At 34.3% G+C, this 26774-nt stretch overlaps 1 protein-coding gene and 2 pseudogenes across 2 annotated transcripts; 2 read left to right on the forward strand and 1 right to left on the reverse strand.

Moving 5' to 3' along the window:
- Positions 1-12839: 12839 nt before the first annotated feature.
- LOC125200586 (multiple organellar RNA editing factor 3, mitochondrial) lies at positions 12840-14916 on the forward strand. The gene is made up of 4 exons (XM_048098244.2): positions 12840-13220; positions 13785-13882; positions 14284-14349; positions 14452-14916. Exons 1-4 carry the CDS (start codon positions 12880-12882, stop codon positions 14664-14666), a joined length of 720 nt encoding a protein of 239 aa, XP_047954201.1. The 5' UTR covers positions 12840-12879; the 3' UTR covers positions 14667-14916.
- A 1928-nt stretch (positions 14917-16844) lies between these two features.
- Positions 16845-18198, reverse strand: LOC148931544 (uncharacterized; annotated as a pseudogene).
- A 3327-nt stretch (positions 18199-21525) lies between these two features.
- Positions 21526-25180, forward strand: LOC125200585 (two-component response regulator ARR2-like; annotated as a pseudogene). The gene is made up of 5 exons (XR_016135990.1): positions 21526-22049; positions 23475-23627; positions 23728-24111; positions 24536-24612; positions 24736-25180. The product of XR_016135990.1 is annotated as a two-component response regulator ARR2-like (transcript).
- Positions 25181-26774: the final 1594 nt, after the last annotated feature.

The following is a 26774-nucleotide window of genomic DNA, read 5'->3' on the forward strand; positions in this document are numbered from 1 at the left end:
ATTTATTATTCAGAAAACTGCACAGTTGGATTTTTATTCCATGAATAATAAATAAAGTTTAAAACTAGAAAAACTCTTTGGAGAATTAATTTAATTCAAGTCACATAGCAGACAAAGAACTAAATTAATGGATAATAATAATATTAAACACGGGAAATATTATAAAATAAAATAATAGTCAATTGGATAATATATTAAATCATGGATTAATTGACTTAATTAGAATTTTATTTAGTGGGTGAGCCCAACATCTAATTCACTCGACGGATCCCTATGAGAGAGTTTGTATACTAAAAATCATCTTTCGATTGATTGAATACTATTATAATTCTCATTTTATTTTCCAAGAAATAAAACAGATTTTTTTTGTCATAATGTTGTTATGTTATACATTTAATGGATGTTTATTGCATTATTTTCGAAAATTCCAAGTTTCTACACTGTAATTTTCGAAAAATTCAATTGATCAAATACATAATCAGAGCCTAAAAAATTGGCTCTGATATCAATTGTTGGGACTACCGCATCGGAAGACACGAAAAACAAACTGGTCCTTAACGGATCTATTTAGGTGATTATGCATTCGATTCCAATTTCATGCAAATCCATAGATCTATAGATATAACTGAAGGGGTTGGCAGCGAAAGCGCTCATATAAATCAATTACATAATAATTCTGATCTATTTAGCAAATTATTTAGACAAATTCTATTCGCGCAATTATCACATGTATCATGCTCATAACTGAAATAAATCATGTTTTAAATTAATTAAAACCTAAAACATGCTTTTCTACGGTTTAACTATTTTACCTTGATGATTTTCCAAAGAATCTAAGATAGCTAGCGTCTTCTCCACGTGAAGATCTTTAGTATTAAACCACAAATCTTCTGTCTGGTTCCCGGACTGTAAACTGATATCAGGGTGGGCTGATCTCACCAGTGTACTAGGACTTAAATAAAGAAGACGGAAAACCAATCCCTCGAAGAAGAGGAAAAATCGTCCACTACTAGAGAGAGAGAGGGACGAAAATTTTAGAAGAAAATAATGTGTATTTTCTGTCTCCTTTATTCTCCTATTTATAATAAGTCACATATTGGGCCCAGATAGGGATCTATGGAAGGTTTTGGATATGGGCTCCTCCAATTAGTTTTTTACTAATTAAATTAAACCCCATTTAATATAAGCCTATAATTGGAATATTACGAGCAGCCACTACAGAAGTAATATTGCACTCCCCATCCAAATCCAAAATTATAAGTACTTCGGGTTTCCATTACTTGATATTTATTTCCCGCGCTTAAGATAGAAACATCCATTAATTAATTATTGTCTGCTATGGACTTAATTAATTAATATCTTATTGATTACAAGAGATGACTCAGCAAGAAAATCTTATTTATTATTCATAGAGTAATTAAACTCCAACTAGCTAGGTTCCGAATTAAAAAACCTTATTTCAAGCTTCTCTTGAGGATGTTATCAAACGAGACTCACCTCGCGCACGATTCAACATAATAGTAATCCTAGCACCGCTAGATATTAATCACCACTACCCAATATACCAGGCTTATTGGGTTGCGAAAAACCCGCACCATTTGGTAAGTCAAAGTAGTGCATAATCAATACCGTATGCTCAATGCTAACGTACATTGATTAAGAAACAATAATTTACGAGACCTCGTCTTTCAGTAGATAGCATAAAGACATGTCTCGCTGTAAGATCCAATTCAGTGCTATACCACACCAACGTCATCTTATTTCAGTAAGACTTAGAAATAATCGGACTGACATTGCAACCTTTCACGATAGGTAGTCTAAGCCTATCTAGGTTGTGAAATTCTTCTTTTTCTTTGTTCAGAACTGACCGTGTTACCTTAAAGTGAACGACGCCCACAACCGGTCTACTAAAACATAACAACATTATGACAAAAATAATCTATTTATTCCTTTGGAAAATAAAATAAGAGTTTTAACAGTATTCAATCACTCGAAAGGTGATTTCTAGTATACAAACTCTAACAATAACACATCAAAAACACATAATCATGCAATTTGATGTAAATTCGATTGTTACCTCTTCTTGATCCATCAAAGGATCGTAGTTGCTAGCTGCACCACCCGGAGATCCTTGCTTTATCGACCACGAATCTTCCGTACTATTCCCTTGTCCTTGATCACTCATCCGTGTGGGCGGATCTTGAATAATCAATAATAGTCTTAAAGAGATCTAGGAAAAACCAATCACAAAACACGAGATTGCCTCGATCTAATCCTATGAATTAGGATAGATCAAGAATAAAGATCAAAACCTTAATTCTCCCACGTGCTAGGCATGAAAATCGAGACCAAGAGGGGGAGAGAGAGGCGTCGACTTGGCGGCTAGGGTTAGGGTTTAGAGTGTGTTGTCTTGTGTTGTGCATTAGGGTTTCCACATCTCATCACTATTTATAATGGACTAAATGAGGCTAGTAAGGGGATCCGGGAATGATTTAGGTGTTGGGCTCACCCATTAGATAATTAACTAATTAAATCAAATGACCCATGATTTAATATATTATCAATGGAATATTATTTTGTTCCACTAAAGAATAATATTGCACTCCCACCTAAATCACCAAATTACGAATAACGTGGGTCCATTTTATTTTATAATATTTTCCGCGTTTTTAAGATTATCTTGATCCGTCAATTTAATTCTTTTTTCTGCTATGTGACTAGAATTAAATTAATTCTCCAAAGAGTTGTCTAGCTTGAAACTTTATTTATTATTCGTGGAATAAATTCCAACTGCACAGATTTCTGAATAATAAATTCCTTTTTTAAACACCTCATTCGGGATCATCCTTTTAGAGATTTAATCATACCACACCGGGCACGCGAATTCTATGAAATAATATTCCAATACCTTCATGTTATTCAATTACTACCACCCAAGATATCATGAACTTGAGTTACATACAGACTCTCACATATTGATAAGTCAAAGTGGCCTATGACTGAATAAACAATATTGATATTAATACCATATACTAGAAAATACTAAACTTTCTGAAATGTATTCTTACAGTAGATAGCAATAAAGAATACATTTCGTATTAGATCCTTTCAGTGCTTTACCACACCGGTGTTACTAATCTCGTCTTAGGTAAGAGAGAATTATCACAAATACCGCAACCGTACCAATAGGTAGCCAAAGCCTATCTAGGTTGTGAATACGTTTTTCTTCTTACTTGATCTGGCCAAGTCCCCTATTGGAAATCTCATGAGGAGATTCATTGAATTTCCCTACTTGACCTTTTTAGTAAAAAGCCTTAGACTTGTTTATCATATTTCAATAATAAAACATTATATTATATTATTTATTCTCATAATTTGGAGAAGCAGTTGGTTTTGAAAAACGTTTTGAAAACAATAAACTGAAAGCAATAAATAGTAGATTGCACACAAACTAGAGATAAGTATATGAGATAAGAGAATTCCGTGGATGTGCGTTCACAATTATGGTTATACAAATTCCAACTACAATACCCTAGCACAGTTTATACTTCGATAGAACGAGTCACACTAGTTATGCCCATGCGGTACAAGCGTAGATTACTAACACTAGGGTTGCCAATCCTAGATACGTAACTCCTAAAAGTTCCTAAGACCCTTGGAAAGTCCTCACTCTCAATTAACGGTGCCGTTTTAAGGGGAAGCTAATTGTAGTGTCTATTGAGTGGATCTAACTCGCCAACCTCCTCTCACGATTATGTAGCAAGTTATATCAAATCAGCATCGAGTGTGTCACTCAAACATGCAGTATTACGGAACAACTTAAGGAAGAAACGAAGTATAAACAAAACGGATATTAAATAGAAAAAAGAATTGTATAAACCAATAAAAGTTACTAACACATCCCTAGAATCCCATGAATTTAGTTACACATGATAGAATAATCTAAAAACATAGTTTGAAGGGAAATCAATGTAAAAATAAGAACTAAAGTGTTAAAACCCAAAGGTAGAATCCTGTAGCCTTGATCTTCACGTGAACCCGTCTTCAACCTCTTGCACAACGAAGATCTCTCAAATATTATGCTCTAGAATCATGAAGCAAAAAGCAAGGTAAAAGTGTCTCTGAATGAAGAGGTTTGAGGGAGTATATATAGAGGAAATTTCGAATCCTATGGATAGAAGGAAAAGTTTGGCTAATTTTGGTAAAATCTGGAGAGAATCTAGGTCAAATCGTGCGCTGCATTTTCGCAGCGGACCGCTGCGCCTTGGCCAGCGGTTGCTGTGAGTTCTTCGTAGCTTCTGCCCATTTGTGCAGCGGTCGCTGCATGAGTTATAGCCATCGCTGCAAATTAGTCTAGTGGCTTCGGAACCTTCACGAGCGGTCGCTGCGCACTCCCCAGCGGTTGCTGGGCGTCTTCAGATTTTTAGCACAACTTCTTCCGGAGTGGACCGCTTCAGGCGTAGCGGTCGCTGCGACACACGCAGCGGACCGCTTCGCGTCTTGAACGCTCCAGAACTCCATTTTCGAATTTTTCCTATCTTTTAGGCTCAAATATGTACAATTCTCACAAAACATGTCAAAATACCAAAATAGATAAAAACATGTAAAATACGGACATGAATTGCGATTAAGACATTAAAAACAGACCAAATAAGGGCCTTAAAATAGTGCAAATCCGAGCGTATCACCAGGCATTGCTATTCAACGTGAACATATTCGGGTACCAAGACAACCTCTACGTCCACAAATACCGCCAGTTCTACCGCAGGTGCACCATCTCTGGCACCGTCGACTTCGTCTTCGGTGATTCCCTCTCCATCTTCCAAGAATGCACCTTCGTAGTGCGAAAGCCAGGGCAGAACCAGGCTTGCATGGTAACTGCCCAGGGACTCATTTGACTTTCCTAGCCCGGGCGGGTTCGTCCTCCAAAAGAGTAACATCTCAGCCGAGCTGGAGCTCATCTCCACCACTCCGCCTGTGAAGGTGTACCTCGGGTGGCCGTGGAAGGAGATGTTGAGGACGATCATCATGAACTCCGACATCGGGGGCTTCGTCGACCCCACCGGTTGGTCGGTGTGGGCTGGGATCTTCGCCCTCAATACTTGCTACTATGCGGAGTTCGAGAATGTGGGACCCGGTTCAGGCACTGCAGGTTGGGTAACGTGGAAGGGTATAAAGAAGATCACTCTGCAGATTGCTGAGAGTTGGACCGGTGGTCTTGGATGAAGGCGACGAGAGTCCCTTATGTACCGACCATGATGAAAGTTTAAGAGTCTTATCTTCTAATGATTTGTTCTTACTATCATATACTCTCTCTTTTTCATAGAAATAGGCTGAAATTCTTTTTCATGTGTCCCATAAAAATATCCTATATTCATTTATAAAATCTTTTTCTCATTTTCTTTTACTTATTATATATGAACTCCACTATCCGCTACACTATATCAACTATTTTTTCTCTTTCTCTTTTTTACTTTACCAATTACAAATTAAAATTCGTGTCATTCCCAAATAGCCTAGCCCTATGGAACATGATGGAGTAATCAAACAAAATAATTGCAATATACTCCCTCCGTCCCATTTTAGGAGTCCCGGTTTACCATTTTTTGGTGTCCCACTTTCGGAGTCCCGGTTGAAATATTCCATAAATTCACATTCCACTAACCTTTTTTCACACACATTTATTATAAAACTAATATAAAAAGGTAGGATTCTTTTACATTTCTTAATACAAGTGACCTCAACCGAGACTCCTAAAATGGGACGGGGGAATATATAATTCTTTTCAATTCATTCCATCTACTCGTGTTTTGTGAAAAATTAATTGGGAAACACAAAGCTGAAACTGTAGCGACCGCTCTTTCGTGACTTGATTTATTCTTGATTACGTGGCAATTTGATTATGTGTGTAATTATTTTCCATTTATTAGAAATGCGTGATTTTATTGATTTATTGGCTTGCGTATAATTATTTTAGAGGAAATTAAAGTTCATTTAATTTCCTAAGTGTGTTATTAATTCATTGGGATCATGCATTTTTGTCTAGCCATTTTTAGAGAAAAAATTCAGCGGTCCAGGCATATCATGTTGGCACTACGACATAGTATGTCCGACAAACAATATTTTAATAAGTGGAAGTAGATCCATGTCATACTCTAACTAATGAGACACAATCTTTAATGAGAAAATAAATAATTATAATATATGGTACTCCCTCCTCCCTCTATCCCATTGAAGATGACTTACTTTCCTTTTTAGTTTGTCCTAATAAGATGCCCAATTAGTTAAAATGGAAATACCTTTATCTCTACTTTATTCTCTCTCTCTTACTTTACTCTCTCCTTTCAACACACAAAATAAATTTGCATAAAATCCCGTGTCGCCCAAGAAAGGGGTCATCTTCCTTGGGACGGAGAGAGTAATTGTTTAAACTTTCCATATATAATATTGGTACATCCATGTATAACTATCTTACATACTAGAGTACTTACTATGCAAGGAGCTACACTATTTTTGAATAACATATAATAATTCATTTAATAAATGATGAGCAATGATAAAAATAAAACAAGAGCTAATCTATATAATTTTCATTTAATTAATGATGTGCAACGATTAAAATAAAATTATAAGAGCTAAACTATATAATTTTCATTTAACTAATGATGCAATGATAAATAAAATAAGAGCTAAATCATATAATTTTTGTATATTAATATCAATGTAGAATGCTGACAAATTTAAGTTATAATTTTTCTTGGTGAATTTTCTGTATATAAAATATACTTCACTCCAGACAAGTATAAAAGCAATATAAAATAATACTCCGTAAAAGAAAAGTAATATAAAAGCAACAAATTTAAACTATGATCATACTTTTTAATTCCCATTTTTCACACATTTATATACTGCATATAATAGGAGAGAAAACAATTTCATATAATTTTCAAATTAATGGCACAATATAAATACTCCATTTTAGATTATTAAATATAGTCACATATGCAGTTATATTTTTGAAATTTATTCATTTGTGAAATTTATTTATTTGTTACCTATTTTGTTGGAGCCTTTTCCTATAAGAAATTACCAAATTTAAATCTTATATTCCTATTTAATTGAGGATTTAAATATTCTTTCCTTCTCTACTCAAAACACACTCCCTCCCTATTATTGGGGATTTTGTTTTGATCTTGTTGCCAAATTTGTGGGTTATTTCATACTCCCTCCGTCTCACGTTACTTGAGGCGTTTTTTTTGGTACGGGATTTAAAAAAATTGTGTTTAGTGAGTTAAATAAAGTAAAAGAGAGAGAATAAAGTAATTAAGATAGAGAAGAGAAAGTAAAGTGAAAGAAAGAATAAAGTCCATTCAATCGGTCAAGTGAACTCTCTAACAATAGTGGACTTGATACCACTTGAGCGAGTGGATTTTGGGGCGCACTTGTTTTAGTGGAAGAAATTAAATTTCGAGCAAGTATATGGTAAAGTAAATCCACTCCATTTTCATACTTAATCTGAAATCAGATGAGGTAGTCAGATTAAAACTCTATTTTCATACCTCCATTCCAAAAATATAAAAGTAACTAGCTCAATTGATTTTTTTTCAGAATGATAAAAATAGTTACGCACTTAGCGGAACTTATTCCACTAACATGTTACATCTATTGATGAATATAAAATGTTAAACTTTCACGAACTTTCGAAAATTCCACTGCCTTTGAATATATTCCAAATCTTGTTCCACCTGACAATGTTGGAAGTTGGAACCATACCTGCTAATGTTGGAACCATGATATTTGTAATATATTCCGATTCTCTAGACTCTAATTAATTATTCTCAAATTTAACATTAGCGGCGAACAACCTGTAATTTGTTGTGCTAAACGTTTTTTCAAGTTAGAGCATCTCCAATGCCGGCTAGCCAATCGGCTAGCCGATTCTCGTCGCTAGCCGGTCGGCTAGCCGAATCATTGGAGTAGGCCAGCAGGAAATCGGTCAAAATTTTGGCGTGGGCTAGCCGATAGCGTGGCGCTGCCGATGCGCTGGCCGCCATTGTGGCGTGCCGATCGGCCAGCGCTATCTTTTTTTTAATTCTTTTTTTAAAATTTTGAAAAACTATATAAACGCGATTATCTCTATCTCTAAATTTCTGTACAAGAGCAACATCTAGCGATAGACAACAACAACTAGCCCAATACAAAATTAAGACCTAAAACAGAAACATGTCATACCGTCGGGCCAGGGCCTCTCCGCGCCCCCGGACCCCTATGGCAGGGGGGCGTTGCCCCCCTTGACCCCCTGACTCGCTGACCGGGCAGCGAGACCCCCGTTCGGCTAGCGGCAAACTATAACAGATTCAAGGCATGCTAACATTTTTAATGTATTTTTTTAATAAATTAGTGAGGAGTAGAGTGGGCTGGTGGCTCGTGTGTGGAAGCCCGGATTTCTTTTTATTATGTAATTTTTTTGATTTTTAGTTAATGTACTTTTTTTATTTAAATAAAATTAATGAATTTTCCCGTATATGTCTCGTAAATTTAATTTCGGTAATTTAATCGTAATTTTAATTCCGTAAATGTAGTATATTTTAAATTATTTTTATTGCGGCTGGCCTATGGTTGGCCTAAATCTGATGTGACAGGTGGATTTTTAGTGCTGCTGACATAGCAGGAAGAGAGTGGTTGGCCTATGACCGGCCTATTTGCATTGGAGATGCTCTTACAGCTGACATGCATGATTCATCTATACCCACCATAAATATAATTAAATATATATTGGTCATAACAAATTTAATATCCGTTCACTATTAATACATGAAATTTTTATATAAAATTAATAAAATATTATAGAAAAAATAATAATAATTAGAATATTGGTAATTGAAGAAGGAATACAAGTCGGCAAAAAATAAGAGAGAATAAAAGTGATGGATCACATATTAAAAACAGAAAAGAATTAATGGTTTTGTAAATGGACAGATAGCTAGAGATGAATAAAATAACTTTAACACTAATATATTGACACTAAAATTTATGACTGGCGATGAATAAGAAAAAACTATTGTACATAACTTTAACATTAATTTGTTGAGTTTGAAAATGTTTCACCATGATCCTTATTGACGACCACCGCGTGCAAAACGTCTTCATTAATTTTCTACTTATTATGTTTCGATAAAAATATTCCTAGATACTCAAATAATAAGGCTTCCACTTCCTCACCCTTTCCATATCCTTCATATATAAATACATGTAGTAAGTTAGTAACAACCATGATTTACAGTATCACTGTCTCAAAAATTGTTTATAATATATATTACAAATATTATGACGGCAAATCATGACAATCAAATTATTATCAAGATTGGGCAAGAAGGGGAGCAGCTATACGGCGACAACCTCGTCAAGATTGGGCAGGAGGGATTCTCCACGGTGGAGCAATTATACGGCAAAGCGCGGTGGCCGGATCCGAAGCGCGAAAACCTACTGTACAAGAAATGGGGCAACGAGGCCCCTCATAAAAGTACTATAGACTGCTACGAGGCAGCCAAGAAATATGGAGGGCTAGTTTTGGTTGAGCATGAATAAAAGTTCGTTTATGTTTATCATGAGTCAATAAAAATGAGAAAAAATAAGAGGGGAGATGATGTTTGTTTAGTTAGATCTAACTTGTTGCTTCTTCCTCAGTTTTGTCTATTTTGGCAGGTCTTCGTATTGTACCATCTTTTTCCAATAAAAGGTTTGGTTTAATTCTAGTGTTTTAACTTAATTAGTGTTTCAAAAGGGACTACAATTATCTTGTTTAATTCTTCCTCGAGGACTTGTTCACTTAACAATTTTTGGAAACCATAGATACAAATCTTGATGGGAATTGAGAGAGGTGGCCCAACAAAAAATATGAATTTAATACTTACTCCGTTCCATAGTAATAGAGTCATTTTGCTATTTTAGTACGTTGTTAACACATTTTTCCACGCCTACTTTACTCTCTCTTACTTTATTTTCTCTTCCTCTCTCTACCTTTTTCATTTCAACTTTACTCTCCCTTTAATTGACTCACCTAACACAATTTTTCTTAATATTCGTGCCAAAAAGAAACGCCTCCACTACTATAGAACAGAGTGAGTATGTCCAGGGTAGATCGAGTTTAGGAGAAATGAATGGTTCCTTCTCTATGTGCATGGACTAAAAAACCTCTTAACCACTTTTTCATATTTCCACCTCTTAACTGATGGGGTTTGGTGCCCCTTGCACAGCGGAAGACTTGTACAAAACAAATAAACCAGACGTAGGATCTATTCGACCGATTATGCGATTAATCAATTCACATGTTAAACAGATAATTGCATGCTAGAACGCAAATAATTCATGCTTAGAAAAATATAAATCCTAAAACATGAATTCTACGGTTTAGAGTTACCGATTTTGATTCTCCAAAGAATCATCGATTGCTCGCGCCTTCTCCACGATGATCTTCAATACTAGACCACAGATCTTCTCTCTAGTTCCCGAACTATATCTCGATATCATGGTGGGCTGATCTCATCAAAATACTAGGACTTGAATAAAAAAGACAGAAGAAACCCGAACTGTATCTCGATATCAGGATGGGCTGATCTCATCAAAATATTAGGACTTGAATAAAAAAGACTGAAGAAATCCTTTTGGGAATAGGTGAAGAATTTGAAATCCTCCACAGCTGGAGAGTTCGAAATTTTCGAAAAATTTGAGAATAAAAATTGTGTTAATTCTGTCTCCTTTATTCTCCTATTTATATTAAGTTCCTTTTGGGCCTAGACAGGAATGTATGGAAGGTTTTGGATATGGGCTCACCAATTAGCTTTTTACTAATTAAATTGAACCCACAATTTAATACAAGCTTATATTGGAATATTAATTGCAGCCACTACAGAAGTAATATTGAACTCTCCCCATCCAAATCCGAAATTACAAGTAATTCGGGTTTCTACTTTGTTTATTATTTATTTCTCACGCTTAAGATATAAATATCCATTAATTAATTAATGTCTGCTATGGACTTAATTAATTAATATCTTATTAATTCCAAGAGTGGACTTAGCAAGAAACATTTATTTATTATTCATAGAGTAATAAAACTCCAACTGGCCAGTTTTCCGAATAATAAAACCTTGTTCGAGCTCCACTTGAGGACATTATCAAACGAGACTCACCTCGCGCACGATTCAACATAATAGCAATCCTAGCACCGCTAGATACTAATCACCACTACCCAATATATCAGGATTATTGGGTTGCGAAAAACCCGCACCATTTGATAAGTCAAAGTAGTGCATAATCAATACCATATGCTCAATGCTAACATATGTAGATTAAGAAATACTCCCTCCGTCCCAAGGAAGATGACTCCTTTCTTGGACGGCACGGGATTTTATGCAGTTATATTTTGTGTGGTAAGATGAGAGAGTAAAGTAAGAGAGAGGGAATAAAGTAGAGATAAAAGTGTTTCCATTTTAAGTAATGGGTCATCTTGATTGGGACAAACCAAAAAAGGAAAGTGGGTCATCTTCAATGGGACGGAGGGAGTAGTATTTTATCAAGACCTAGTCTTTCAGTAGATAGCATAAAGACACGTCTTGCTGTTAGATCCGTTCAGTGCTATACCACACTAATGTCATCTTATTTCAGTAAGGCTTAGAAATATGCGGACTGACATTGCAACCTTTCACGATAGGTAGCCAAAGCCTATCTAGGTTGTGAAATTCTTCTTTTTCTTTTGCAAAGCATTGCATAGATCTGACCGTGTTACCTTAAAGTGGACGACGCCCACAACCGGTCTACTAAGCAAAAGACTTAGACTTTGTTTGCTTCTTATACATTTAAATGTTTATAAAACATCTTATAAATGCAAAAGCAAACACAATGTAATAATAATAGTGATTCTATTTGTGCGGAACTGCTCGAATAATACTGAATCGGGTTAAAAGTGGATTATAGTGTTTTACGTATACAAGCAAAATTCTATTCGAGCGAAACTTGCTCGAAACATGCTTTTCAATATACCAAACCTAACATTAACCTCTACCAATTTTACCATCTTTTGTCACTCTTTTGGAGGGTCTTCGTATTTTACATCTTTTTTCTAATAAAAGGATTGGTGTAATTCTAGTGTTTTAACTTAACTAGTATTAACACCCGAGCTATGCACGGGACAAGAGTTTCAAATAATGAATATAAAACATAATAAATATATACAAAATAATAATTGAAAGCAATATGGATATTTAAAAAAACAGAAATGTACTTATCGTGTCTCACTCAAAATGAATAATTTACTACTCCTCAGTGAATGAAACATTTATGCGATTTTAATTTATAATCTAAGTGGAGTAAAAATAATTAAACAAATGACAAAAATAAGATGTGTGACCAATGATCAAAGAGTATGAATTAATTAAACAATTTACGTATATAAAGTAAACTATCAACCAAAATAACAATAACATTATTGTGCATCTTGTTTGTTTTGAATAATGTGACAATATAAACTACTCTTTGTATATAAGAAGCTATACAAACTTTATGAGTTTGGATTTAAATTTAAATATTTTTAATTTCATTTAATTCTATATTCTATTTATTTAATTAATTGAAGACTAACTAAAATATAGTAATAAATTCTTTAATCGAATAAATATAGAATGAAAAATTGAAACGATTATATATAATATGTGTTATAATTTAACTTGTCAATTAATTTAGAGAAGAAGTATTGCAACAATAAATAAAATATCAATTTTGATTGAAATAAGTAGATAAATTTAATTACGTACATAATTAAAGACAAGTAAAGCCCAAATACTAAATTAAAACTCACTTTGAAAACTCGACATTTCAGCCATGGCGGCGACGCTCTTTGCCACCCGGCGCACGTTTGCCACCCTATTATCCCGCCGCTCTCGTACTTCCCTTTCTGCCCTCCTCCACACCCTCAACCACCCCCAGCCCGTCCCCGTCCCCGTCGCCTCTCAAACTCGGTTGAGGTCGTCGCGTACAGGCTATTCTCCGCTCAACGACCCATCGCCCAACTGGAGCAACCGCCCCCCAAAGGAGACGATTCTCCTCGACGGCTGCGATTACGAGCATTGGCTTATCGTCATGGAGTTCGATTCCGATCCTAAGCCCACTGACGAAGAGATGGTTAATGCTTACGTCAAAACCCTAGCCTCCGTGGTTGGAAGGTAATTTTATGAATTCCCCAAATTCATCTTTTTCTTGTTAACAAATTCGAGATTATTATTATTTTAATTGTCTGCGAAATGCATTCCTTGATTCTCTGTTTCCATTGGTAGGAATTGGGGCACAAATTCATTTCATTTTAAAACTTGGTAGAAGAAGCTCGTTTTGTATTTTTATAATTTAGCTGATTGATTTGGAAATCAAAAGCATGATTTTGCAAATCCAAGCCCCATGGACTAAACTAGTAGAATATGGTTGCGATCAGTTTGTTAGACAAGAAAATAATGAGATATAATATTGGATAATACACAATAGAATTTTGACATTATGGATGCGACCAAGATACATTGTCACGAGCTTTTGAGCAAAACATAATCTGGATATGACTTATGAGATTAGTCATGACCTTTAATCACAAATAATCATGGCAACTGAATGCCCCTGCAAGTATATATGTTCAACCATGGATCGGACTTCTGATTCCTTGTACATATAAATAGACTCGAGATTGGGAGTTTTTCAAGTAGGTTTATATGGCATGTTTTCTGGTTGCTCCGAATTTGCAGTGAAGAAGAAGCAAAAAAGAAGATATATTCTGTGTGTACATCAACATACACTGGGTTTGGAGCTCTCATCTCGGAAGAGCTTTCTTACAAAGTTAAAGGTACTAAACATATCTAAACCCTGTCATTTTGCATCTTAGGGAATTTGCTAGGTGTGCTAAACTTTTGACATTTTATTGTGGATAATTGTGGATTATGTAATCTGACCATTGTTCAATGATGTCTCCCTGCAAAAATCACTCACTAGACTTTCAACGCATGACTCGGTCTCTTTAAATCCTATGTACAAGTTTTCCCTCTTTTTCAATACTGCTGATTTCATTTGCTTCTTATTTGTTTTAGGTCTATTGTTCTTGTCTGTGGTATATATAATTGGATGCACCGTGCATCTGTGATTTGTCATGAATTTTACTTTTTCTTGGCTTTCTGCATGCGTCCTTTGTTTCTTATGCACAACCGCATCTGTTGAACATCATTCTTTGTTCAATGTTACCATTCACAGGCCTGCCTGGTGTTCTATGGGTGTTACCCGATTCATATCTCGATGTTCCCAACAAGGACTATGGTGGTTAGTGAATTTACACTGGAGTGACTTACTACTTCTGGACCTCTTTCCTTCCATCACACCCTCTACTACATCTCTTACATGTGTTGGTCAAATGATTTCTAGGTGATCTCTTTGTGGATGGGAAAGTCATTCATCGGCCGCAGTACAGGTTCACCGAGAGACAACAAAACACAAGAATCAGGCCTCGTCCAAGACACGACAGCCGTCGTGAAACAATGCAGGTTCAGAGGGGACAGACGAGGGCCTCTGATCAGCTGTCTCCTGCTGCGCAATCAGGAGCGTCGGGGGATTCGAATGCGAGCCGTGGCCGTGCGTGATGGTTTAGGACAGAGTAGCTGTTAGATTGTTGCATCTTCTTCATGGTGAGTGGTTGTGCACTGCCTTGGACCAGATTATTTCATCTGCACAGCCAACACCTTGAAATAATTGAGGTTTATAGAGCTTTTCCTACGAGTCCTGTTACGTTCATGAATCTTGCATAAACTAATCAAGTACCCGTATAAAGACGTGAAACCTGAATTTGCTACTGCCTCTCTTCCTTTTTAAGAGAGGTATTTCTTTTTTGTACGGAATTTTCCAAATGTGGTTTTGTTAATAAAGTGAAGTTTGAATAGGGTAAGAAAGAAAATAAATAAAAGAGGAAAAAGTAAGGGTGAGAATGTCAAAAAAGAAAATAATTCGCTTGCCTTCGCACGTCCTAAAAAGGGAAGGAATATGAATCACTTAGATAACTAGGGACAGAAAGAGTATGTATTTGCGCTACAGGCGTACATCACAAACCAGTTAGTCAAATCAAACCCTTGTCGTCGACACCTGATGAGCCACTACAGCCTCATTTACCATCAGCTCGTTGCCGTCCACTCCCTACCACTTGTTACCCACAACTGAAAATTGTTAATTTTGGTTTCAATTTGGTTAGTATTAGTGTTTTAGAAAAAATGTAACGGTTGGTTATAGTAGAACTGAAAAATTTATCAAATATTAATAAATTTAGTGACCTACATAAATCATCCTTAAATTTGTTGCTTACACATTTGTAGTTTCTGGGGAAGTCCCTGAACTTGGTATTTTAGTACTTCGTACTACTTTATAAACTAAAATATTCTCAAACCATGAAAATCAAAATAAATGTATAGCAACTTTCATAACAAGCGCTTATAGTACAAAATCAAGATTCTTTAATAAGTTAGAAAACCTGGATTCAATAGTTTCTCGTCCAATTTGCTAGTAAATATCCATTTGATGATGACACAATGCGCTAATGAGATTGACAGAAGCTTAGATCCCAGATGGATAATCATACGATAATTAGTCATAACTATATAAAATAATCTCATAACTAAATCTTTGAATGAATCATCTTATGATAATTAATCATGATAATCGAACGACACCATGTTATTTGTTTTCTAATGTGTAAGGAATTTACTCTTATTTTGTTCGAGAGAAAAACAAATAATATGGTACATTGTTAGTTTAAAAGTAAATGTTAGACTTTTTTTAAACAAAAAACACCCAGTGTGGATGAGAGGGTTTAGACAGACCCTCAACCGGTGAATAAAGTCAAAATATATCATTCCAAAACACGATCCAAGTCCGAACGTGACATAGATGAATTTGGGATGATGGAGGTAAAAAAATAAAAACAAAATAAAAAATACTCCATCCGTTCCACAACAATATGTACATTTGGGACGATACAAAAATTAATGCACTATTGGTAAAGTAAGAGAAAGATAAAAAAAAAAAGTTAATATAGTACTGTTAGTGGAGAATGATGGCTCACTTTTATTATAAGAGAGAAGGAAGTTATCAAAAATATGAGATATTTTTATGGGACATCCAAAAATGGAAAATGTCCTTATTTTTATGGGACAAAAGGAGTAAATTATAGGTAAAAGTAAGTAATGAACAGTAATATTTGGGGAAGTGAGAATTTTTATTTTTTTGCCGATTTTTCAATAAATAACAAAAACTCCCACGGTTAAAACGGACGCCCACTCACGGGGCAGCAAGGGACGTCATTGCGTGGCAAAATGCTCCACATAGGCCGACACGTCATCTCAAAAAATCCAGCTCAGACCTCCAGACTATACCCATTGGTGCCACCCATCCAACCCAACCCCAATCAACTTTTAAATAAAATACTCATTTCTCTTTCATCCACATATACAACCCCCAACTTATTCAAACTTTTACCTCCATCAATGACACCAACTCAACCCCATTACATACTTTTTTTTCCATATACTTTCAATCAATATAAATTTTATATTTATTCAAATATATTAAAAAACTCATATAAAAATTATACATTTATTTTATAATTCAAATTTATAATAAAAGTTATTACACGTTCATATATAAGTGAAGTACAACATAATAAAAATACACAAATAAAAGAAATACGGTACAATAATAGAAAATAAACAAACCAAACTACAAACTAAAGTGAAAAATAAGAAAGATTACTAAAAAAGATAAACATTACACATTCAACTATTTGTGCCAAATTTATCCCAAATGTGCTCAATCAAATCATCTCGAAGGGCAATATGAGCTTCTCTATTGCGGAATTGATCTCGATTTGTTATATTAGAAATCAAACTCCCGATCCGTTGAGTAGAGTAGCAAAAAGCTTCAGCATTTCCTTCTCGTGCTCTTGTAGGTGTATCTTCAAAAAACTCAGTAGGATCATAATAATTTTGATATGTATCATGTTCATCTTCTACTATCATATTATGCACGATCATACAAACAATCATAATTTTTCCCATCAACATCTTGTCCCAGACAAGGCATGACCTTCAAAAAAATGTGAAACACGCTTGTAGGACTCTAAATGCTCGCTCAACATCTTTTCTGATAGACTCTTGTAATTGAGAAAACAACTTATGCTTTTGAATTTGTGGAGAAGTAATTGAATTCACAAATGCAGCCCATGCAGGGTATATGCCATCAGTAAGATAATATGCCCTATTATACTGATGACCATTTACTACGTAATTAACATATGGTGCTCGACCTTCTAAGATATCATCAAAAACAAGAGACCTATGGAGTACATTAATATCATTGCACGAACCTGGAGTTCCAAAGAATGCATGCCATATCCATAAGTCGTATGATGCAACAGCTTCCAAAATGATCGTTGGCTTGCCACTTCTCCCTATATATTGTCCAGCTCATGCGTTAGGACAATTCTTCCATTCTCAATGCATGCAGATACTCCCAATCATTCCTGAAAAACCACGTTCATTTGTTACATATAGAAGTCTAGCCAGATCTTGTTCAGTAGGTCTTCTAAGATATGTGGCACCAAAACATGAAATAACACCTTCAACAAAATGTATTAGAGAATCTCTCGTCACCGTTGAACTACCCGCAAATATTCATCAACGACATTGGATGATGTCCCATATGCCAACACCCGCATAGCTCCGGTACATTTCTGTAATGATGACAAACTTTGTCTCCTTGTAGCATCGCATCTCTCTTGAAAGTACTCATCATTAACAGTAACAACTTCTACAATCCGAAGGAATACGGATTTGTGCATGCGAAATCGGTGTCGGAAGACCTCTGGCCCATATGTCGGGTTGGGACTAAAGTATCCATTGATCAAACGCTCAGCACCAATCTCGCGTTGCCTTTCACAATACCTTTTTCTAACTGTAGAAGCTTGAGCCCCTATAATTAGATTGTGATTGGTGGATAACATGTTCTCAACAATTGTATAGATTTGATGATTTTGTTGAGAAACTCGTTCCTCCCATTGATTGAGTGCTATGATATTTGAATCATAGAACTTGAATCCGATGAATGTGATGAGTTTTCACTAGAAGACATTTTTTGGGGGTGGAATGAGTACTTGGTGTTATCTTCAAAAAATTTCCACGAGCTATTTATAAACTAAATATATCTGCATGTGACACTAAACCCCAAGACATGTGAGACACAATTGCAGTAAAGCATGTGACATACCTAATTTTTGCATTATAATGCATGCAATGACAAAACATTTCATTGACACTGTGATTGCATGTGATTTTTCAAAACTTTTGTAAGATAAAGAACTGATGTTTGTAAAGCATGCGAGACACAATTACAGTAAATCATGTGACATATCTCATTTTTGCAGGATAATGCATACGATGACAAAACATTTGATTGACATTGTGATGCATGTGATATTTCAAAACTTTTGTAATGCAAGTAGCACCAAATTCATAGCTGCAAATGCATGTGATAAAGAACTGATGTTTGTGACATCTCAATTACTTTTGCATGAATATCACATGATACCAAAACTCATATCTGCAAATGCATGTGATAAAGTAATGATGTTTGTGACATCTCAAATACTTTTGCAGGAAAATGCATGTGTCACGAAAATCATATCTAAAAAAATGCATGTGATAAAGAAATAATCTTTCTGACATCTCAATTGATTTTGCAAAAGATGCATGTGACCATATCACATAAACTTAATATTATACAAATTTATATTATATAAAGTACAAACAAAGATCACACCAACACACACCAAACTAACATTACATAATTAAAAGCACACCAACCTAATATTACTTAAACTAGTGCCACACCAAACAAATATTTCATAACTTATTGTCACACCAAACTCATATTAAACTAAAATCATTCATTTTTTAAACACAATCTCCATTAGTTGATGTTTCGTCTCTTGATCTTCTGGGGAAAAGTGCTCTTTGTCCAACAACTTAATCAAAATTTTTTGGTACATCTTAATAGAGGGCTTTTCCAGCTTTTCACGCTCTATCTGCAGTCGAGCCTTCACTAGTTCGTTCTCATTATCTTTAGCTAGCCTTAGTGCATGAAGTTCTGCAGCAACTTGAGCATTAGTAGAATCAGATTGTGTTACCTTACTTTTTCCTTTTCTTTTTGCCTTGTCTCTACCCATAGGCCGAGAACTAGTTGAATGTCCAGATGTAGGAGTTTCCGGATTTGAAGGGATGGTATACTCGCCAGATTCAGAAGTCTTGGTCCTCTTTGAATTGCTACCATCATGTTCATAAGCAACATTTTCATTGTCAGGAAATACATGTGTTGTATCATGAATACTCAACTTTGGATGTTTGCTCATAACTTCATTAAACACTATCAAATCTTAAAATTTGTTGCCGCCTCCTGCTTGGTAGATGCGATGAGCTTCATTCTCAACATCTTGGTCGCTCATTCCACTCCTCCTTCGCGCATTTGCTTGCATTTTCATTAAGTCGTTTCCATCGACTCTTCATAGAATCCACATTTCTTTTGTTAATTTCAGCTGGTTTTCTGCTTGAGCTTCGTGATACAATTTTTTCACACGTACCCATAGTGCATCTCCCTTCTGATGTTTACCACGCACACTATCTACGCTTGCATGGACCCAAGAAGACATAAGTGCTAAATCTTCTTTCACAACCCAACTTACATTGTTTGAGCTCCTCTTCTTTTTGTTCTCTTGTTGGGCATCTCCGAACAAGTTTTGGGCGACATTGTTTGATGTGGGATTTTCAGTAAATGTAGGAATTTGGCTTAGATTTGGAGATAATTCAAAGTTTTGTGAATACTCAAGATTTGAAAATGATTGGGGATTCTGGTAAGGTGCTGCAAAATCAGGAAAATTTTGCGAACTTTGATATTCTGATGATTGTTGATAATTTTGAGAATTAAAATAGTTTGGGAAACAAGGACGATAATTTGGATGATTTGGATCCATAAAACCAAATTTATCAAAACTTGATTGAAAGGGCAATAATTTGGATGATTCGGTTGCTTTTGTGATGAGTTCTACATGTTAAGTGGGATATATATATATATATATCTATATAGAGTCCCATTATCCACAAATCCACTCTTAAAGACCGAACCACCGAACCCTACCAAATTAGGGCTTTTAGATCTAGTTTTTTATGGATAAGATACAGAAATTTATAAATTATTTTTCCTTCATCACGAGCCTATTTTCATTCATCCGAAGGTAAATAAGTCATACTAACATGTTACGAAGATTTAACTTCGTTCCAGAATATGTTACTTCATTCTAGTAGGTTTTTACTTCATTCCAGTAGGTTTTTACTTCATTCCAGTACGTAAATGTGGTTTCGCCGTCCCGTGCCGTTCTTTCTCTCTACAATATCTATCACCACCGTCATGGCGCTAATATTGGTTTAATAAACACATGGAATAATGTAATAAATTATTGAAATAAAGTATGTGTAGAAGCATTTGAAGTCCTACTGGAATGAAGTAAAAATCTTATCCAATGAAGTAATAACGTTCCTGAATGAAGTAATAAACTCACTTGAATAAATTGCATTTTTAAATGTTAATCAAGCAAAAACCCACGTCAATGAATTTGAATGAAACATATGTTGAATCATTTCAAAACCTACTGGAAGCAAGTAAAAACATGTAGTTTCAAGGTATTAGGTACAGAATTAAGTAATAAACTTATACAATGAAGTAAAATGGGCTAGTAATGAAGCAGAAAATTTTTTCACAGCAGCACATCTCATCAAAAAAACTAGATCTAATGGCCCAGATTTGGTCTCTAGTTCGGTCTTTAAAATTGGTTCGACATTGATCACAACTCTATATATATATAGAAAAGTGAAGTACAATGTAATAGCAAATAATAAATTAAAATAAAATAATAAAAAATGAAGTAGTTCACGTCATTTTATGGAAGAGTAGTTCACATGAATTTTTTGGAAGAATAATTCACATGATATTTGAAAAGGTATATAGAGATAAATGTAATAATCATTGAATAAAAAAAAAATTAATAAAACAATCAAAATTTAATGTAGTGCAAAATTTTCGAGATTGAAAATGTGATATAGAATTATATTGTTATTGTGCAAATTTATTACGACATACATATACTCCAATAATCAAGTAATAAAATAAATCAATAATAAAAAGAGAAAAAACAAAAATAAAAAGAAATCAATATTCAGCCAATAATATGAAGACATGTGGCATGTGCCCCTCACTTTGTTTGGTGGCGGCAGAGTGCTCCCAATTGATGAGGGGCAGTTGATTTAAATTATTTTTGAATTATTTTTATTTATAGTTTTTTTGTCTTATATGAGTGACATTGATGGAAATGTCACCGATGGTAGTCTCAGAGCGGGTAGAGCGATGCCGTTCCCTCCAAGTGGGACGGGCCAGCACTCCATCAGGCTGTATGTTGTAGATGCTCTTGGATGAAGTATTACTTTAACTAAATATATTTGACCGGGATTGGATAAGTAGGCCACAGGTAAGCTGGAAACCACTCTCCCGTAGTGACCCCTTTACCAAATTAAATTATTAACAAGATCCAATCATGAATACACCCCTTTTATTTCCTCTTTATACTCTTATCTTATGGCTGCTAGCTGCTTCAATTTTCGGTGACTGCATATGAATTATGCAAACTCGAACCATGTGTTTTTCAGCATGTTTCTCCTGTAATGTCCTGGAACTATTGAGTATTTTTGTTGAATTTTGGCAAAAAAAATTAAATCTTGGAGTCAAGTCAATGTCTGTAACTACCTCAAATGCTTCTTGGAAGTCCAGCGATCCAGTTTCGGATCAGTTTCCGGCGGGTTTGAGGGTTCTCGTCGTCGATGATGACAATACTTGTCTTAGGATTATGGAAAAGATGCTTATGAATTGCTGCTATGAAGGTACAATTTGTCTGAAATCAAGCATATTTTGCTTCTTTTAATCGTTGAATTATATCTATATGTTCTTTAGTTGGTGATTGTGGAGCTTTGATTGTGTGATTGATTAGGGGATTTTTGTTTAGAGAGAGAGGGAGAGTTGCTTTGTAGGAGTAGTTGATCTTGTGAGGCAATCCAAATGTAGTAGTGGAGCTTGCTGTTTCATTTCCTTTAGCCAACAATAATATGAAATCTTGCCAATTAACTCAACTCTCACTTAGTCCATACTTGATATGATAAAATGAAATACAGACAAAATGAAATAGAGAGGGTAATGGAGTGGAACTAGGAATGAAATGACAATTTCTCTATATTCTTTTGCTTAAGCGCACTGAATACAAAGAAAATGAAATTGTTATTTCTTAATTGATTTTATTTCTATGTTGATAGCTGCAAATAATATAGGAACGAAATGCACACATTACACACATATACACAATACACACTATACACACTAATATATTCACATACTACACACCACATTGCATGGTAAAAAACTAAAAATATATTTTGAATAATTATTTGAATGTCATATTTATTATGAATTGTACCTACTACCTAAAAGTAGTATCAATCAATGACAATTGTACCTATAATATATCTGTTTATATTTGATATAGTTATTCAATTAAGTACTCCGTATATGATTGGCATAATCAACTTTGAAAACAAAATAATCAGACTTGTTTTTGTGAAAATAAATTAACATCTTCCATTTATTATAAGTAAAGTATAAAGTAATATAGATAAATTATTTTGAAAGTCATATTCATTATTTATTTTTATGTGTAATATGAGTGTGTATTATGTATGGAAGTGTATGTGTGTGTAATATTTGTGAAACTATGTGAATTTTTTGTGTAGTGTGTATTATGGGTGCAATGCGTGTCATGTGTTTGAAGTGTGTATATTGCACGTGGAAGTGTGAATGCGAAGTGTGTGGAAGTGAAGGTGTGTACAGCGTGTATACTGTGTGTGTGGAAGTATAGGTGTGTGTGTTGCGTATGTGTTGTCTGTGTGGCGTTTAGAATATGTTTTTATTCAATTATTTAAAGTTATAAAATTATAATTTGATCATGAAATTTAAAAATTATAAAATTGAGAGGATATTGAATTGAAATATAATTATAATATAATGTAGTACTTATGATATAATATAGTACTATATATAACATAGAGTACTTTTATTAAGATTTTATAAAAAATGAGAATGGAATAGAATCGTAGTTCCTTAGGTAAATGGATGGAATGCATATTCCCATGGAGAATGAAATGGTAATTCGTAAGCCAAAAATATACCAAACAAAGGAATGAAGTGTAAGTAGGAATGTCATTCCATTCCGTCATACTAAGAAAAGTCTTAGCGATCAATTGTTTTTGAGTTTTCAGTTACGAAATGCAGCCGAGCTGAGGTAGCGCTGAAGTTACTTAGGGATAACAAGTATGAATTTGACATTGTTATAAGCGAAGTCCACATGCCGGAGATGGATGGTTTTAAGCTTTTGGAGCACATTGGATTGGAGATGGATCTGCCAGTCATCCGTAAGCAGTCACATATTTGATCATTTTATCTAATATATATTATAATTAGTAGTAGTAATTGATACTCCATGTTACATGAGGTTGTTGAATTCTTGATTAGTGATGTCGGCGGATGTTAGCAAAAGTGTTGTGATGAGAAGTGTCACTCATGGTGCTTGTGACTATCTGATAAAACCGGTTCAGATGAAGGAATTGAAGAACATATGGCAGCACGTGATTCGTAAGAAGAAGTATGAGTGTAAGGAAAAGGATATGGAACAGTTTGGAAGCATGGAAGAAAGAGATTGGCAGCACAAGCCTACGGATGATGCTGAGTACTCCTCTTCAGCTTACGTAGGGAATTGGAGAAGTTCGAGAAAGAGGGAAGAGGATGAGGACGATGGTGATGACAAGGATGATTCATCTACATTGAAGAAACGTGTCATTTGGAGTATTGAGCTGCACCAGCTATTTGTAACCGCTGTTAATCAACTTGGAATCGACAGTATGTTTCTAACCACTTTTTCTATTGCATCTTTGGTTTTGTGCTTCTTTGCTTTAATTTATCTTACAAAATTTATTTACATGTTAACATTGCATAAGAAGGACTAGTATCACAATTGCGTAAGTATGTACTACTTGTCTTCTAAGCTAGAGCTACGCCAAAATAAATCAAACTTGGATCGTTTTACTTCTTCAAGAGATGTTATTTTGCATATTTTGATAATTTAATTAGATATTAGTAAATTGATAATCTTAAGTGAATTCTCAAAAAACTATTATAACTTGGTTGTTGTTGCAGTTCAACAATATGAAGATATATTCTTGCTTTAATGGAGTTTATAGATTAAAGTTTGTGAGATTTAATTTATTTGTAGATATTAAGATGTACTTGATTCACTGCGCTCCACTTATGTCCATGTAAACAGATGCTGTACCAAAGAAAATATTGGAATTAATGAATGTCCCGGGCCTCCCTATAGAGAATGTTGCAAGCCACCTTCAGGTAGGTTGGAATCAGAACCTTGCTTGTTTTTTTGCTTTCGTTGAACTCGTATTCTTTAGTAATCTTTTACCAGAACAGAGCCTCCTTGTAATTCTTGTGAAACTTGACTATTGAACGATGCAGAAATATCGTCTTTATCTTAGAAGGATTGCTCAACAGCCCCAGAATGGGCTTGGGAGCTCTTTTCTTAGATCCCACGCATGCAGAATTTGGCCGATAAGTTCGCTCAACGGCCCCTAGATCTTCAAGCTCTTGCTGCTTCAGCTCATAGTCTATATATATACTTAGTAGTTGTAATTGATACTCCATGAAGGGTATCATTCATGGTGCTTGTGACTATCTGATAAAACCGGTTCGGATGGAGGAATTGAAGAGCATATGGCAGCACTGTGGTTCGTAAGAAGAAGTAATATGAGTGGTAAGAATCTTATATGAACACCATCTATCTATAATCATGAACCTGATCTAATAGAAGCATGAAGTATTGCAACTTCTGTTTAGAGTTCATCAAATAAAACATTGTGACATGAAACACATTAAATGAAGTTTAGGGTGTTTTTGAATTGAAGTTTATCTTTCATTTAGATAAGAATATAACCATGTTGTAGCAATGATTTTCTTAGTTTTCCATTTCTATTTGTGGTGTTTAAATTGATATTATGTTATCTATAGTTCTTAATAACACATGTTTGATTTGTTATTTAAAGCCAGACTATAATAGGAAATTATAAAACTATCCTTTGACTTTTTCTATATTTCCAAGATTGAGGGCTATATTAGTAATTTTAGGTAATCTAAGATTAAAATAGAGTTGCATATATTATTACTATCGCTCAATTTTTCATGATAATAAAACAACCATTTTTCCAGCCTTAATTCAACGGGCCTTTTTCCATTGAGCCGACCACAAAGAAAATTTAACCAACAAATCAAACACTAGATTGGGCCATTAAATGCACTCTAAATGTGCGTATCTACCAATTCAAATACATCCTTAGTTTTGATTCTAATCCATTAAAAAATTTTATTGATATTTTTAATTTTATAGCTTTTCATAAAAATCGAATCTCCTTCCCAGCATAACCAACTCACATTCCTTTTTGGAACATTTCATTTAAAGTGAGTCATTTCTTTTTTTTGCGAAATATATAACAATTTCTATGAGACATTTTTCTCTTTTTTCACTTATCATTGATATTTTTAATTTTATAATTTTTCATAAAAATCAAATCTTTGTCCCAGCATAATCGACTCGCATTCCTTTTTGGAACATCCTGTTTAAAGTGAGTCATTTTCTTTTCTTGCGAAATATATAACAATTTCTCTCTTACTTTATTTTCTTTTCACTCGTTTAATTTATTTTCTCTCTTACTTTATTTTTTTTCGACTTAATTTTCTAAACATCGTTTTCTTAAATCTCATGGTCAAATAAACGCCTCATTGTGAAACGGGGAAGTACTATTTATATTAACCATTAGATTGTTAAATTAGATCTAGATTCACCTGAGTATCAGCACGAAAAATGAAAAGATTAATATTGAGCTATTATTATCAACTAACAACTTATTATTAATAAGTAACCATTTTTCTTTCTATCAAAAAAATATATTAAAATTTTAAATTCATGCTTACATTTGCTTTGCTGTTATATAAATCAAAATAATAATAACGATATCCTAGTTGCTAATTTTCGAATAATTAAATTTGATAATATTGAATTGAGTTGAGTATTCATATATTTCTATAATCAATTGAATATCAACGTATCTATTTTAATAGGTCAATATAATATATTCACAGTGTCAATATTAAATTTTATTAACATATTCATGTTACTGAGTTGATATATTTAATATTCACTCTATTCCACAAGAGTATGCATTATTTATTGGGCACGAATTTCAATGCATAATTGATAAAGTAAGAAAGATAAAAAAAGCAATTAAAGTATTTTCAGTGGAAAATGAGTCTCACTCATTATAAAGAAAATACTTTTTAAAATTAGAAAGTGCATATTCATGTGGGACGAACTAAAAAAAGGAAAGGGTGTATACTCTTGTGGGACGAAGGGAGTATACTATATTGACACCACAGTCTTATACCCTAAATTTAATACGACATCCATCCACAAAAATTAGACAAAGTTGTAAATGACACAGATA

The sequence above is a fragment of the Salvia hispanica genome, chromosome 2 (genome assembly GCF_029641045.1).
Source record: "Salvia hispanica isolate PSC_SH4W2 chromosome 2, Shi_PSC_v1, whole genome shotgun sequence".
NCBI classification, from domain to species: domain Eukaryota; kingdom Viridiplantae; phylum Streptophyta; class Magnoliopsida; order Lamiales; family Lamiaceae; genus Salvia; species Salvia hispanica.

Bases quoted from the DNA above. Each gene is read 5' to 3' on its own strand.
- LOC125200586 (XM_048098244.2), top strand. From the start codon at position 12,880: ATGGCGGCGACGCTCTTTGCCACCCGGCGCACGTTTGCCACCCTATTA. The intron at 13,221-13,784 runs GTAATTTTATGA...CCGAATTTGCAG, and splicing joins CTAGCCTCCGTGGTTGGAAG to TGAAGAAGAAGCAAAAAAGA. The intron at 14,350-14,451 runs GTTAGTGAATTT...AATGATTTCTAG, and splicing joins TCCCAACAAGGACTATGGTG to GTGATCTCTTTGTGGATGGG.